The following is a 16,389-nucleotide window of genomic DNA, read 5'->3' as shown; positions in this document are numbered from 1 at the left end:
TCTTTCATAAATGGTATAAACTCTCCATAGATAATTCACCTAATATATCTGAAGCTTTCACGGTTTGAGATTTGAGATTATTCATACTATTTCTCACTCTTCTGAACACAGCTCTTTTCCCAGTCATCCTTGACCTTGGTAATGTTATAAATGGCAGACCCCACTGTTAACCTTCTGCGGCATGTTTATATCCACTATGTGTTTCTTCGTTATTCTTAAGTTCAAAATTATTGGAAGTTAAAAGTATTCAAAGATTAATTCCATATAGAATGACCAAGAGAATATTTGTATGGAAAAAAAAATGGCCTTTAAAGTCAGGAAACAACTTGTGATTAGACGGCTGGCCAAAAAAGACCCACACCCAAGCCTACTTTTCCCTATTTCTGTAGCATACTGTCCTGCAATGTCTGCCCTAAATATACATGTGTGAAGACATATACAAGTATTGATGTGTGTGTGCCTGTGTTCACACTATAACTCAGTGATTGCCGTATTCAACTTAATGTCATACGTGATCTGGGCAAATATCCAGATTATTTTTACTCACTTGTTTTTATTATGTGGACTAACTGGCATATCTCTCCTGAAGGACTATAGTTCTGAGATGAGGCCTAATATTTGGAGGTTTGATGAAAGCATCATTCACAAGCAGGATTATCTGGAGAGTATCATCTGAGGAATCCTGAATGGTGCAAGATATTTTAGGATCCTAGATCTGGAGCTGAAGGGAAGCCCTCATTTTGCAGATGAAATAGAGAAAACTGAGACTCAAAATCACAAAGCAATAATTGGCAAAACTGGAATTTGAACCTGTTTCCTTTATTCTACAAATCTGAATGTTGGTACTGCACCACTCCAGGCTGCCTCCTAATGGTAATGGCAAATATCTAAGAGAATAAAAACTACTTAAAAGGTTGGGGACTTTCTCCCTTTTTTATCCACAACAGCTAACAACCTTGTTCACATATAAGCAATTAATAAATGTTGAACCATTCATATTATCTTTCAGGAAGCATCTAAGAATCTTGGATGATCTTAACTTAAACACGGGAAATGTCTTGCTACAGAAGAACTTTTAATGCCATTTGGTTCTAATGAATCAAAATGGTGTTCATTCCATCATCAGCATAGCATTATCTTGTATACTCAGTCAGAAGTAACGAACTGTGGAATTGATGGAATAGTCCATCTTGTGACTTCATTCTGCGACTAGCACATTTCTTTCTATTCAAACAGATGCAGTCTTCTAAGAAAACCTTATTGTATTGTTTTGACCTACTCCTGTGTGATTGGGAAGTTGGACCATCTCTATCTGCTGCTTAGACATTTAACTGTGGACCATGGTTGTACTGACTAGATACCTAGTCAGATCTAGATTGATAGTTTTCTCACAATTACACACCCCAAATCAATTCATGTCTTAGATGAAAACTGTCCCTTATTAATCTGTTACTGTTTCCTTATCCCTTTGATTAATAGACACTGGGGGGGGGGCGGTTAGGTGGCGCAGTGGATGGAGCACTGGCCCTGGAGTCAGGGGTACCTGAGTTCAAATCTAGCCTCAGACACTCAATAATTACCTAGCTGTGTGACCTTGGGCAAGCCACTTAACCCCACTGCATTGCCAAAACCTAAAAAAAAAAAAAAAAAAAAAAAAAAAAGAATAGTGGGAAGGGAATGGTACACCACGGGGAATTAAACCTGCTTATTCCCCTTCTCACCTTGTCAAGTCTCCTCCAATTAGAAATCAGATTTACCTAATCTTGCATCCTGGTTCTTATCTTTGTTTTATTTCATAAAAATCTGTCCCTCTGAATTTGGGGGGGGGGGCGTTGCCAAGCTGAGGAGCCCAGGTTCCAATTTGTTTTGCAATTGTTGTGCATTGGTTAATAAATCATATGTTCAGAAGCCCAAAACTTTGTTTCTTCAATCTTTCAGATTTCACTCACCACAATAGAAGACACAGTCTAAGATTAAAAATTGTATGTGGAACCTCATGTGCTTCCTGATTGTGTTTATCCTCTTGATGATTTCATTGGGATTAGAAAGGAAGTGTGCAAGTAGGTAGATATTGCTATCTTTCAGGAATGCTTTTAGTAAATAATACAGGATGTCCCCAAAGTAGCGTTAATAGCTTAAAAAGAACTAAGACTTTTGAGATAGCCTAGAGTAGCTATGATTTCCCCTTCCCCGCCTGATTGTTTGCAACCTTCTATTACTTAAGATAACTTGATAAACTGATATGTACACCTTTAAAACCACATTACCTCTAAAAATGGGATTCTTCTGTGTTTATCTGGTCAGGTTCAGTTAGACTGAATTAATTCCCTAGAGATTTCCTAGATAGACTGAAAGTGATAGAGTTTCAGCTAGTGTGCACTGAAGGCCTTATAAGGGCAACTTTCAGGATTTCACAAAGTGAAGTATATCTTCATAGCACCAGAGTTCTTAAAAACTGGAGTCTTTATACTCCTAACTTGGTAACTGCTCAGTGAAAAATAGGGTAAGGTAGTTGGACCAACTGAGATGGATATAACCATAAGAGTAATGATGATGCTAGCTAGCAGTTATCTAGTGCCTATCTTTCCCAGTATCTCAGTGATTCTCACTCTGGGAAGCAGGTGCTATTTTTCACTTCCATTTTCCAGATAAGGAAACTGAGGACCACAGAGGTGACAGGACTTGCCCAAGTCATAAGGTTGCTGGTTAGTGTCTGAGGCAGTGCTCTCACCTATGAGCCACCTAAGTGTCTATTACTATGCTGACCTCGTAGCCATTAAGAACTCCAGGGTTGGGGCAGCTAGGTGGCGCAGTGGATAGAGCACTGGCCCTGGAGTCAGGAGGACCTGAGTTCAGATCCGGCCTCAGACACTTAATTGCCTAGCTGTGTGGCCTTGGGCACACTGGGTTCCATTGTCTTGCAAAAACCTAAAAAAAAAGAACTCCAGGGTTTAGAATGTACAGCCCTGTCTTTGAGGTGTGCCACCCCCCAAAATAACTCCAAACAACCCACAGCACACCTCAACTATTATTTTCTTTTCCGAGTGCTCTCCAGGGTACCACTTCAAACTCAAATCTCACTGGAGATTGCTTAACACCCACACCAGAGTTAGCAAATCCTTTAACACTAATACCTAGGGCACCAATGGTAATATTAAGGAATGTCTGGGGAAAAAAATTAAAAGAAGAGAAATGAAGTCAGCAAGCTGAAGAGAAGGCAGACATTTTAAAAGGAGGAAAGAGGAGAAATGGAAAATACAGAGAAAATAGCAAAGTAGCAGATGTGATTAGGAGAGAAGAAGCTGTTGAAGTGGCTGGCCCCATAGGCTGTCTATTTCAATTTGTCCTAATTTTCTAGATATTTAACTAGCTGCCAAACTTCATATTCATATAATACTCATGGCTTTTCTAAGTTATCAGTTAACAGTTAGGTCTAATTCAATCTTCATTTAAATTTTAAGAATCTGTTAGATACTATGTCTATAGAGATCTATATATGAAACATACCTCTGCCTAAGGGCTACTCAATTAACTAAAACTTAGTCACCAGACTTAGCCCAATTAAGGTTTTTGTTAACATTTCAGAAATCATCTGGTAATTAAAAAAAAATCTTAATTTTCAATCCTCAGAAATAGTAAGATAAAACATATTTATGGTCCCTTCCCACAACCCCAAGCATTCTCATGAGTCAGGAGACAGTAAAGGGGCACAGTCAGAATTGGAAATAGAATTCAGAATTTTTTCTTCCAAAGACACAGTTTACACAACTTTCAGCATTTATACTTTCAAACAAAATGAACAACAAAAAAAGTTACACTGGCGTGCTAAAATCAAAACAAAAAGTAATATCAATTTTAATCTCAATATCTTAAAAGTACAGAAATTGGAAAGTATGAATACCAAATACAAATTTAAACAAGTCACTTGTCCTTCCCTATGACCAACGTAAGCTACTTCAAAACTTACAAATTTAAAGTAAAATAGAAACAAAATAAATACTGTACATACACTTTCCCTGCCTGCAGGCAAAAGATGGGAAATACTGTTATGAATTGAAAAAAACGTTCTTCACACTTCAGCATCCCATTTCCCAGCCAAACACCCAATTGCAACCAGTGTGTTTCTGTAACAAAAGGACACACCCTGTGCACACACACTGACAACTTATACAGACAATATACTACCCCCGGAGACACCCAAAGTAAGAAAGAATAGCAAGAATCAACTTGGACCATAAAAATCATCGGGGGAAGAAAAGGCAGTCAGGTTAGCAAAACATTACTACAAAACTAGTAAATACCATAGCCAACAACTGTCCCCTTTTAAAATTTCACAGATTAAAAAACAAAACATCATACCCCCCCCCTTCAAAATATCACCACAAAACCTGCTGAAGCACTGGCAAAGTCAAGTCATTTCACAGTAATGTGAAAATTTGTATTATATAATCTCTTAAAGTGAAGCTCTCCACTCTTGTTCCACAGCATGAAATTATTATGGCTTAATTCATATTAAAAGTAGAAAAGTCTTTTCCAAAGGAAATACAACTGCAAAGATGCAGATGCATTTCCTGAAGCGTGCTGTGACATCCCACCAAACCGCTGCATGATTTGTGATGCACTTCTCTCAGAACTTCTTTTTTGGGGAAAATGAGATTGCAGCTTTTAATCCGGCCTCACCTTAAACTGTAAGGCCCTTAGTTTGGTTTAAGTTTCTTCTGAAAGATAAAACAGCTCTAGGGTTTATGTAATGAGTTACACTCAGACCCCTGATTATATAATGTGGAAGTAATGTATAGGTATCTTAAATAAATAAAGAAAGGTTGATCTTCAAAATTAGTATTATTAGAGGAGAAAAAAAGATTTCAGGCAAGGGAGATAACTCCTTAGTAGCTATTAGATTTACTACTGGGGGTTCCCCCATAAAATCTGCCAAAGATGAAAAACATCTCTGGATGATTTTATTCCTACAAAACCATTACCATAACTCACTGTGTTTTAGTTAAATATACCTTGAGGAAAGCTGAAACTTATGAAGAAAAGTGGCCGAAATAAAACCAGGAGAAGGTAAAATTTACAGAGAAAATTTCCCTTCCCTGGAAACTTCTAGAAGTTAGCAGAGAAAAAAGGGATGAATGAATGGGATATGAAAAGTTGCATAGGTAAACTACTTGGAGGTCATCAAAGGCTACCTAGTAGCCAGGGTTTATTAGGAAAGTAGTGCAGAAGAAAAAACTGGAAGATTCAGTGCTACTGGTTTCTAAGAGGTTTTACCCTCATTTTCACCTTTTCCTTATTAAGACACAAATTCTTAGGCAACTTAGGAAAGGAACAAGATTTTAGAAAGAAGATGGGGAAGAATATACAAGTAAAACCACAGTTAACCACAATAGGCAAATTGCTTTAGCGATAAGGTTATTATTGTTGTTAGGGTTGTAATTGTTTTAAGCCATTTAAAAGATTTTTGTTTTTACGCATGTACATCAAATGTTTGATTATTAATGGCAAAGCCCTCCTAAAATAAAAAAAAAAGAAACTTTAAGAAAAAAGTAATCATTTCTCCATTCCAGTTAGGGTCAGTTACCTAACTATAATCATTGAGAAAATTGAAAATGCTCCTGTATCATTTTCTTATTGATCCTACTAACAAGTAATTGATTTTGCCCTCTGCTTTTGTCCTATCATGGTTCTTTGTCTCAGAACTTTGGTCAAAGTTCAGTCGGCCTATAATAGGTTAAGTTTAAAAATCTAGCTTTCTTGCTTCAAGGAATTTAACTGACCTTGGAGAATGAGTGTGAACAGAAAGGGAATTTGAGTCTAATATCTTTACTATACCAAGCTATCCTTCAAGCATGTCTGGTTTGCTGTCCAAATGTCTGGGCTACTATCTCACACCTTGACTTGAACAAAGAGCACTTTCTTACTTAGTCTCTTGAGAAAAGGGGGATCATTGCTTAGTCCCTATTATCAAATTTCCAATCATGTTGTTCCCTGCAACTCAGAGCTCTATAATCAATTCTGTTGCCCTTAATTCCATGTCATCTACCCTATTCTGTTCCTTGTTCTGTACTCCCCAAACCCTAAAAAGGGAACCATCCTTTTGCTTAGGGCCTTTGGCATTAATAGAGGCAAGCCATGGACCCATTTATTGACAGGGTAATAAATGTTATCTTGGCTCAGAGATCCTTCTCAGTTTACTTTCTTATGTTAAAATCTCAATCATGACACCATGAAATAATAACGCTTTTCCTACTCCTCCTTCTAGTTTGCAATACTCAAATCAATATAATAAAAACAAACAGCTGATATAGCAGTCTATTGGAAAGAACACTGAAGAAGGAAGGAAACTTCTAATTTCCATTATTAAAATGTATTTAACTAGTATATGGTTGGGGGTGGAAGGGATTCTCTGTTCTCAGCTGCTTCATCTGTAAAAGGGAAAAAATATTATTTGCCAGTTTGAAGGCAGGGAAGTTCTACCAATAATATCCTACCATGTTCCAAGTCTAAAATCTAGAATTCAGTGAAATTCCAGAGTGAGTCAATCTCAATCTCTCTCTCTCTCTCTCTCTCTCTCTCTCTCTCTCTCTCTCTCTCTCTCTCTCTCTCTCTCTCTCCCTTCAGGTTTATTGTTTGTTGGAACATATGAACTTCACAGGTCTTTATTTGTATATTTAAACTTTCATTAACTCTATCTCTTTCAAAATGAAACCAAAGTCATTTGTCCATGAAGATACTTTTACTTTTAGTCAACATTTAAGGAATAAAAAATTCTTCCTATCAACTTTTGTTAAGTATACATACACTCAACAAATATAGGGATCCTCGAAAAGACTACAAGAGAGAGAAAAAAAAGGAAAGGTTGTGAAGGCAGGCTATTTTAAAAAGTGTCCAGGTATCTAATAAAATGTATTCTTCCTCACTAAAATGGATTTTAACTTTTTATTAGGAACTGACAAAACTATCTTTGCTGGTGGTTCCTTTTAAATTCTCATTCTCTGTTTTTAATAATTTCCTAACTGAAGTCACAGTATTCAAGATGGTTTAAAAAAAACTTCACCTGTTAAGTAGGGCTGATATGTGTTATAATAGTTCATTTCTTCTTAGGGAATTATTTCAATACACCTGTTTAAATATATATATATATATATATATATATATATATATTTTTACAATCAGCAAAAATCCAACTTCTCTCCTTTCTACTCCAACTTTCCCCTCCTCCAAACTGAATAGGAATATCCTAGTACCTCTGAAGATTTTTAAAATTATCTCATTTCTCTTAGGGCAAATGCTATCACTTTCTTATTTCACTGACACATGAAACAACTTACTTCAACAACCGTAATTATCTCTTTTTATTCAGCCCCCTTAAGAGATTTTTTCAAAATCCTTTCTAATGAAATGGGTAATGAATTTTCTGTCAAGAAATAAATGTTACAATCTGAATTATTTTCACTTCTTAAAAGTGTTTATGCTATAGTAAAAAGGTAGCCATTCATAAAAATAGCATTTTTTAAAATCAGTTTTGCATTACAAACATTAAAATGATCAAATTTTGAAATTTCAAGTATTTCTGGGTTTTTTTTTTCATTCTGTAGTAGTCTGTCTTAGAATAAATGAACAAAACTGTGCTGTTATTTTTCCCATGGATTCTTTCATTTCAGCAAGCCTCAAAGTGAAAATGCTCAAAAAAGAGATATACTCCAAGACAGATTGCAGTTTCTCTTGTCTTTTGTATTCCTTCCTCCCCTCTCAGAGTGCATACATGCAATACCCAGTCAGTGTCTTGACAAATACTTTCTCACTTGGTGTAAACTAAGAGTACATTTGTTAGGGAATTGGTTATTATAGCTGTTTTTAACTGTCTCAGATTTAGAATCAAACTAAATATTTAACTAGTGATAAATATGAATGATTTTACCTTTATGTATAAAAATAGGCAGCTATGGATTAGAAATTCCTTCTCTGTATATAATACTCTAAATGATATTAATCAAAGAAATGTTTTCAAAAGTATTTCCAAAAAACTAGGCCATCAGTAAAGTTATAATTTGTAGATTTTACCTGTTGTTTAGGTATTATTACTTCATGGTATAGCATTACTTGACATAATCCTAACAGAAGAAAAAAACCACCTACGTGAAAACTTGGACCACTGTCTATTATTACATAAATACTGGATATCTAAAATTGTGATTTCAAATTTGGGAAGCTTTGAGTCTTTAGCCCAAGACTAGTTAATTACCACAAAATTGTAAGTTTGCGGTATCTGTTGTACTCTCTATAAACTATTTGCAAAAGCAATGCTTTGAGAAACACTAAAATGTTTCTCTCACCAAGGATGGAAGTTTTTAATTCACTTGTGCAAGAGAGACTGTTGAAGATGTTCCAATGGTTCTGTCAAATTGAAGGGGAGATTAGAGAATGGACTCATAAAATGTAAATTACCTGTTATCTCTTAGAGGTATTTGAACAAGGGCTAATTTTGAACTAGAACTCCTCACTTCTTAGAAGGGCAAACTTCAAGCACTAGATAGAAATACAATATCTCCTTCAGATCTAAGCATGAAAGACCAAGAAACCTTGGCAAGACTCAGGGTCCCTAAGGGACTTGAAAAAGGAAGTCAAAAGAATTGTAGCTATGGTTCCCCTCATTCAGAAACATACAATTCCCATTTTAGCTGCAGCAGTTATTAGAGGCATCTTTTAAACTAAATTATCTAGTTAATGAAATTACTTTGGGAACGATGATTTGATTCTATTAAGCGAAGTTCATCTTCAGAATTTACATGCTGGCTATTCATAGTTTATTTACTCATAATCAAAGCATATAAAGGTTGAATATAGTATATATATGTTAATCTATAAAATAATTCTGTTTGATTTTAGGCTATCTGGATAAAGAAAATAAAGTTAGGTAGCTACAAATACCTATAACTGTAGATAAAATTAGATCAGTACACATCTCGGTTTTTTTAAAACTCAGTTTTAAAGTTATTTCTTGATAGGCAATAAAATCCCTGACACTAAAACACTGTCTACCCAAAACCAAAATACTACTTTAGTGGGAGAAAAAAAAAATAAGTCAAACCAGTTTTTTGGCATCATGTAGAAAAAAAAATAATCAACTAGTTGGCTTAATGAATAATTCAGTTCTCAACTAGCTGTTTTGGCATAGTGTGGACGCAGCTTAAAATGAGCTCTTTATAGACATCCTATGTTTGATAGATTCTTCTTCCCTGACAACCAGAAATGAATCAGTCTTGAACCAAGTCATTCTGGGCTTGGAATAACCAAAGAAGGCAAATTCATTACCTGTTTTCAATTTACTCCTTTAAACTTTGGAAGGAAGATGGGATAAAAGAACTTATCTTCTTCTGAAAACATAAACGTAAATCTGAAAGGAGACATAGATCTGCTTGTTTTAGTTCATCAATAGAAATTACAGCACAAAAAAGAAAAGTCGAGTCTGTTTGCTGAATGAATGAAAGACAAAAACAATGATATGGTCATAATTCTTCATCATAAAAATAAAGCCTACCCAGTATTTTTCCCTAGACCTGAAATTCCTGGTTGGAACATATAAAATGCCCTTTTTTGTCAAGAATCAAAAACAGGTTCTTTTCCACTCCAACCCCAAAAATTCAGTATTTAAATTTTTACTAAAAATATCAATTGAAAAATATAAGCTATTAAAACAAAGCAAATGAAAATTGGCATTCAGTAAGAACTGTGTATAAAGCAAACAGATGTTACTTAAAAATAAGTTTCATCTTATTTATGTATTGGCTATGTCAAGAAGGAGTAAACTGCAGGAAGCACCAACTTCATCTCAAACTCAAACCCAAACTAAATCTTAAAAGGTTACAAGATTAAACAATCAACCCTACTTCTTCAATACCCTTGTTCCTCTACAAGTTAATATAGTACAAGCCTATTATGATAGGTCTTTCAATAATATACTTTTATATACAATGCAGGTCAAATCATACCCCCCCCCAACAGTTAGGATATATTTTAAGAAACTTGTTAGAACAGCCTGTAAGGCAGGTTATATTCCTGATGTCCTCTTCTTCTTTATTTCACATCTCCCTCCCCCAAAATAAAACTACAAAAGGAATCCATTGTAGTTATAAATGTATTTAAACAAATACTAATGTGACTAAATTATACCAATCATATGGTTCTTTTCTGAACAAGGAGGGAAAACATATTAAAAAGAAGTTTTCTTTGGGACCTAACATCAAATGCACAAATGAAAATTTAGGACATTTATTTTTTTCTACCTAAGTAGAAAATCACAATTGTCAAAGTGAGGAAAAAAAAAGGTTTTTTTTGGCAAGGTTTTTCTTTTTCTTTTCTTTTCTTTTTTCTTTTTTTTGGAGTACTTGGGTATTGAAGTTGTTTCCCTGTAAAACAAAGATTTTTGTTGGGTTGTCACAAAGTGATTAACAGCACAGAAAGAAAATGGAATAAGATAACTAACCTGGATGACAATAAGCAACTTGTAAATTAGAAAAAGTCAAGCTAATAGCTTATTTAAAAAAAAAAGAAACACAAAATATATAAAATAAAATGAATTTCATATACATCTTAATTTAAAATAATTAATGCATCAAATCCCTGTTTAAGACTTTAACCTGAATTTCAAATTTTAAGAGTTCAGACAAATTACTGTTACTATGGCTCTTTACCACATGTAACTCACTCTATCAAAAATAATTTAAAAACCTTCACATTCTTAAATCTAAATTAGTGAGATACTTCCCCACGAGTCTTCCAAATAAATAGCTTAAAAAAGAAAGAATTTAAAAGCTGTTAACTTTTTTAAAAATCTGTTAAATAAATTATCGATAACTTTCTTTAACCTACTACGGAAAATAAGTCAAGACACTACCAATGACAAAATGATACTCCAGCCCTGACAAGAGACCAGGCCTAGTTCCTGATCTCTCTTAAAATTCTCCCCTCCTTCATCCTCCCCCCACCAGGTCCACAATGGTTATTGCTCAGTGGGTGTGGCACAGTGAAAATGCAGCATCAAGTTCATTTTGTTCTTCAGGCAGTGTTTTATATTGTACATGCAAATCTGCTTCAAGCAGAGGAACAGCAGAAGCTCCAGGCCCCATTGCCCTCAATACTGGTTTCCAAAGGTGAGAGTGGCAGCAGAAGCAGTTCCCATCACACAAAGAAGCGGGCATGGCCATTTCTGTTCAACTTAAGGATCTTCCCAAGGCGCTGCTTGGCGGTTGCCATTCCTTTCTTTGGACGTTTACCTATAACAACAAATCAACTGCCAGGTTAACTAAGATTTTTAAAGATGACAGAATTCATCAATAGGAATTTATTTTTTTAAAAGGCAACATTTCAAACATGCTCTATGTTTTATTTATTTGTTTGTTTGTTTGTTTTAGGTTTTTGCAAGGCAAATGGGGTTAAGTGGCTTGCCCAAGGCCACACAGCTAGGTAATTATTAAGTGTCTGACACTGGATTTGAACCCAGGTACTCCTGACTCCAAGGCCAGTGCTTTATCCACTACACCACCCTAGTCGCCCCATGCTCTATGTTTTAAATGGAAGTTTTACTGTCTGAAATTAAAACATCCACATGAACCAGGCACAAGTCACTTAATTTCTGTTTGCTTCAATTCCCGCAATTGTAAAATATTGATAATAATAATAAAGTTGTGTTTGAAAAATGCTTGGCTCAGAATCTGGTACATACTAACTGCTAGAGAAATGCTTAGTCTCCCTATGGGGCACACAAAGCACCATGATCATGGGCGGGCTCATCTCTCATTGCCTAGTATCCATGACCTACTTGATACGGAGCCCCAATTTGAATATTTTATGTATTTTTAAAAAACATACTCATATCCATAAGCATATCACTCTGTATGTGCAGTCCATCTATCATCCATTTCTTATTTTTTACATTTAGGGTTACATGAACTTTCTGTAATATTTATCTACATCCCCTTATAAGGTAAAAGAGATTCTGTGTCAAGGAGGGAGGGTAGAATCAGAGCTGAACGTCCTCTTACCTTTTGTGGCCTGGTTGCTGATGGGTGGTGGGTTGGAGGCAGGTCGCTTGATTGGGTGCAGTGGTAATGAAAAGGAAGTTTCACCCCCAGAACTCTCTGGGCTAAAACTGCCATTGCTCATCAGGCATGTGCCTGGCTCGAAGCCTGGGTTCTGTGCACACTTCCCATTTTGGAGGCTTGAACCACTGCTGTCCACATAACTCCTACTTTGAATCTTCGGACTAGATTCTGGTGAACCTTCCTTTTTGAGATGTTTCTGGGTTTTACCTGGATCCTGCAAGCCAAGGAAGTAAAACAGCTGAATCTACACTTGCAATCTGGTACTTGGGCTGGTTCACACCTCTGTGCCACCTCTAGCTTGAGCAGTTTCTTAAAAAATGCAGCTAGCTCACAGATTCTCTTTTTTATGTACCATGGAACTCTTAGGCAGTCTGCTGAGACCTAAGATCTCTCCTGTATTTTAAGTTCATGAACCTCAGGTTCAAGTTCAGGTTAAGAATCCCATATGCTAGAACCAGGAGAACACTGTACACAGTAATAGCAATAGTGTAACAATGATTAATTGTGAAAAGCTTAGCAGCTCTGATCAAGATAATGATCTAGGGGGCGGCTAGATGACACAGTGGATAGAGCACCAACCCTGGAGTCAGGAGTACCTGAGTTCAAATTTGGCCTTGGACACTTAATAATTACCTAGCCGTGTGGCCTTAGGCAAGCCACTTATCCCCACTGCCTCATAAAAACCTTAAAAAAAAAAAGATAATGATCTAAGACAATTCCAAAAGACCCAGGATGAAGAGACTGGTGGACTCTTGCCTTTTCTTTCAGCAATATGGCTAATGAGAAAGTATCTTTTGCGTGACTTTGTATGTATATATTATGTTTCTTGACTTCTCAATGAGAGAGTGGAGGGAAGGAAAGAATTTGGAACTGAAAATAAATAACAACTACAACAAAAGAACCTCAAAATCAACGAATCTTAAGGCAACACTGTTCCAAATATTCCTATAAATTAAGACAAAGTTGTTAAACCTTCAATGACTACATAAATTTAGGAAACAGATATTAGAGATAAGGAAACCTATTTCATTAAGGGGAACAATGCTCAAATGCTCAATATGGTCCTGCCCTCTATAATCTCATTAATGACAACCAAAGTGCAACCATCAGGATAAGAACAGGGTATAATAAGCAGATTACTATAAACTTCTTTACTATATTAACACTCCAATAATTAATTTCTTCAGCTTTTGCATTATGTTGATTGATTAACCTATGGTAACAAAGCACTCTGAAATCATAATCCAAGTGTGTGAATATACATAGTTAAGAAATTTGATTTCTGACTTTGAAACATATCTTAAACTTCTTAAATTTCTTTTTTATAAGTCACTCCTGAATCTATTTCCTCAACATTAGTTAAATAAAAACTCCCCTCTAACAAAGACCATCAATTAGGCAAAAAAAAAAATAATCACTTTATCTGATGACATAAAAAGTATTTTTTCTTCAATAAAGGAGTTGGCACAAATTATATCATTGCTTTTTTAAATATAATATCACATACTTGCTAAATATAAATACCTTTTTAAGTATGGGATTTCTGAAATAGGTAGTCCATAGCTGTTATCTCATTGTGGGAAATACTATTTACATGAAGAACAAGTAAGAAATTATCTTTTGGATCTTTTAGATAGGGGAAAAGTTTAGAACTGAATAAGAGATAGCCTCAGACACTTAATAATGACCTAGCTGTGTGGCCTTGGGCAAGTCACTTAACCCCAACGCCTTGCAAAAAAAAAGATTCATAGATAGGAGATACCCAAAGAAGGAAATCTAAACTATCAACAGTCACATGATTAGGGGTTGAGGAGGGAAATGAAAGAGAGGAAACAGTGGATGGAGCACCATTGCCTTGAAAAAAAAATTTTAAAAAAAAGGAAACAGAAGATACAGAATGAGATATTACTTTCATACATGGCTAACAGAGAAATCTCTTTTGACTAGACATTTGTTTTTTTTTAAGGTTTTTGCAAGGCAAATGGGGTTAAGTGGCTTGCCCAAGGTCACACGGCTAGGTAATTATTAAGTGTCTGAGACTGTATTTGAACCCAGGTACACTTGACTCCAGGGCTGGTGCTTTATCCACTGTGCCACCTAGCCACCCCAACTAGACATTTGTTACAAGAGTTTTGTTATTCTTTTTTTTCAATGGGAATTAGGAGAAAAGATAAAAATAACTTTTTGTTACTGAAAAATTAAGCTAAGTTTCACTTGAGATGAAATTTATAGGAGCAGCTAGGTGATGCAGTGGATAGAGCACAGATCCTGGAGAACCTCAGTTTAAATCTGGCCTCAGACATTTAATAATTACCTAGCTGTGTGACCTTAGACAAGTCACTTAACCCCATTGCCTTGCAAAAACAAACAAAAAAAAAGAGATGCAATTTATAACTGAAAGGCATCACATAGGAATTGTCTGTAGTATAATAATCCTGCCTCTTTCTAAAAGAATTTTTGCGACTCTTTTGCTGATGTGAAAGCAAGGCTAATTAAACTACAAATGATTCCTACATTACAACTAATCTTAGTAAACTATATTTCCCTTACCTCATTTTAAAGAGATTCTTTTAACAATTTGACTTTACTAAAATACTATACTTCAGCTGTCATTACTATCAACCTCGTCTCCATTCCCCATAACCCTTACTCTACTTCTTCAGGAAAAGAAAGTGAATAAATGCAGATAAACCAAGTAAGGTAGGAGTAAACCCCTAATTACAGCTGTTGCCTTCTTTTATTTTTAAGGTTTCTGATCATGTAGGAACATAACTATAGGGACAAGTTATTAAGTTTGGAAATTAGCAAAATTTCCTCATATTTAAATTATTCCAATCAGATCAAAAATATATTTCCTAGAACTTAAGGTTCATAGTTTTTTTTACTGGTAATAAAGGATAATGATTATGATCATCAGTTCTTAAGTAAGGATCTGCCTATTAAAAATTAAATAAATGTGGGTATAAATTGATAAAAATATATAACTGTTCAAGAATGCCTATGTTGCAATATTTTTATTTCCCAAATTTCATAGTTATTAATTACCTTTGATACAAAAGTAAAAAAGCTAAGCAAATGATAATTTTGTAATTTATTTAAAAGTGCCTGGCACATAGTAAGTTACTTAAAAATACTTGTCAATTGATTAACTGAAAAAGTTTCAAAATTTGGATATACCTGAGGGTTAAACTTGGAAGCTGTAAGTTGTCTGACCCAGGATGAAGTCCCCAATTCTTGTTCCTCTGTCTTAATATGCTGACCTAAAGGAAGAAGCTTTAATTAAACCATAAGATAGAATAACTTGTATGATTTCATAAAATTCTTAAAATAGAAAAACAATGTAGTACTTAGCATATATTAATAAATCAGCCCTTCATTTATATTTTAAGCAGAAAACAATGAATGTCCTTTCATTAAGTTCTCTAAACAACATTTTAATTATTTTGTCAATTCTTAAGCTGAATTACAACTGCATAAATACAACTTCAGACAGTATAAGAGAAGAAGGACATTTACGCTATTAATTTTTATATAAGAGTGTTGAGCTAATTCCTGACAAATTCCTTCATATGAATATGCAAAGTACTGGTATTAAAAAAAAACAGTTCTTGCAATTTGGGAAATAAATATCTACCCTAAAAGAAGCATAGGAACAAATATAATATTTGGAAAGACTAATGATGGCTTTGTTTTTTCCTAATTTATTTTCAGGTAGCAACACAAAGCACTTTATCAAGAACAAGGAAGGGGGTATTTTTGAGATTTTTATATACCCTCTCAAAAAAAAAAAGACATAAAAAGTAGTAAATTGACTATGCTGAGCAAGCTATGCACATTATAAAACCTGGATTGTGTTATTATTATTACTGACATTTTTCACAAGGTGAAATGACTTTCAAAAACTTAAAAAAAAACAACTAATACCAAGGAAATGAAGAGAACTATCAAGTTCAGAGAATTGGCATTTTAAGAGCTAGATTAACAATCTAACTTACTCCCTTCTGAGACTCACCAATTTTGAGAAGGATTTCTTGGGGAAAATATCTAAAAGCTTAGATGTTCACAATAACCAATAACTTTGGGGGCCACACACACACACACACACACACACACACACACACAAATACAATGATTGCTGATACCCCTGAGATAAAATAATGCAGTTATCAAAACATGTAGTTATGCTGTTATTGGGCTTATTCTTCCCATATCTTCTTCTCCTCAAAATAACTGCTTTAACCTCAAAAGTATATTAGAAAATTAGTAATCAAGAAGAAACTGA

General features: G+C 34.8%; 1 protein-coding gene across 1 annotated transcript in view; it reads right to left on the bottom strand.

Annotated features, from left to right (window-relative positions):
* Nucleotides 1–3,831: 3,831 nt before the first annotated feature.
* Nucleotides 3,832–16,389, bottom strand: part of KDM7A (lysine demethylase 7A) — a 115,644-nt gene continuing 103,086 nt past the window's right edge. Inside the window, exons 18-20 of the mRNA XM_074193560.1 lie at nt 15,285–15,367; nt 12,048–12,321; nt 3,832–11,279 (exon numbers count right to left, since the gene is read on the bottom strand). Of these exons, the coding sequence (XP_074049661.1) occupies nt 11,185–11,279; nt 12,048–12,321; nt 15,285–15,367 (452 nt within the window). The 3' untranslated portion in view covers nt 3,832–11,184. The remainder of the gene's footprint in view (nt 11,280–12,047; nt 12,322–15,284; nt 15,368–16,389) is intronic.

The sequence above is a fragment of the Macrotis lagotis genome, chromosome 7, assembly GCF_037893015.1.
Source record: "Macrotis lagotis isolate mMagLag1 chromosome 7, bilby.v1.9.chrom.fasta, whole genome shotgun sequence".
In the NCBI taxonomy this organism is placed as follows: domain Eukaryota; kingdom Metazoa; phylum Chordata; class Mammalia; order Peramelemorphia; family Peramelidae; genus Macrotis; species Macrotis lagotis.
Note: the sequence above shows the minus strand (reverse complement) of the source record. Positions and strands in the feature narration are given on the sequence as shown.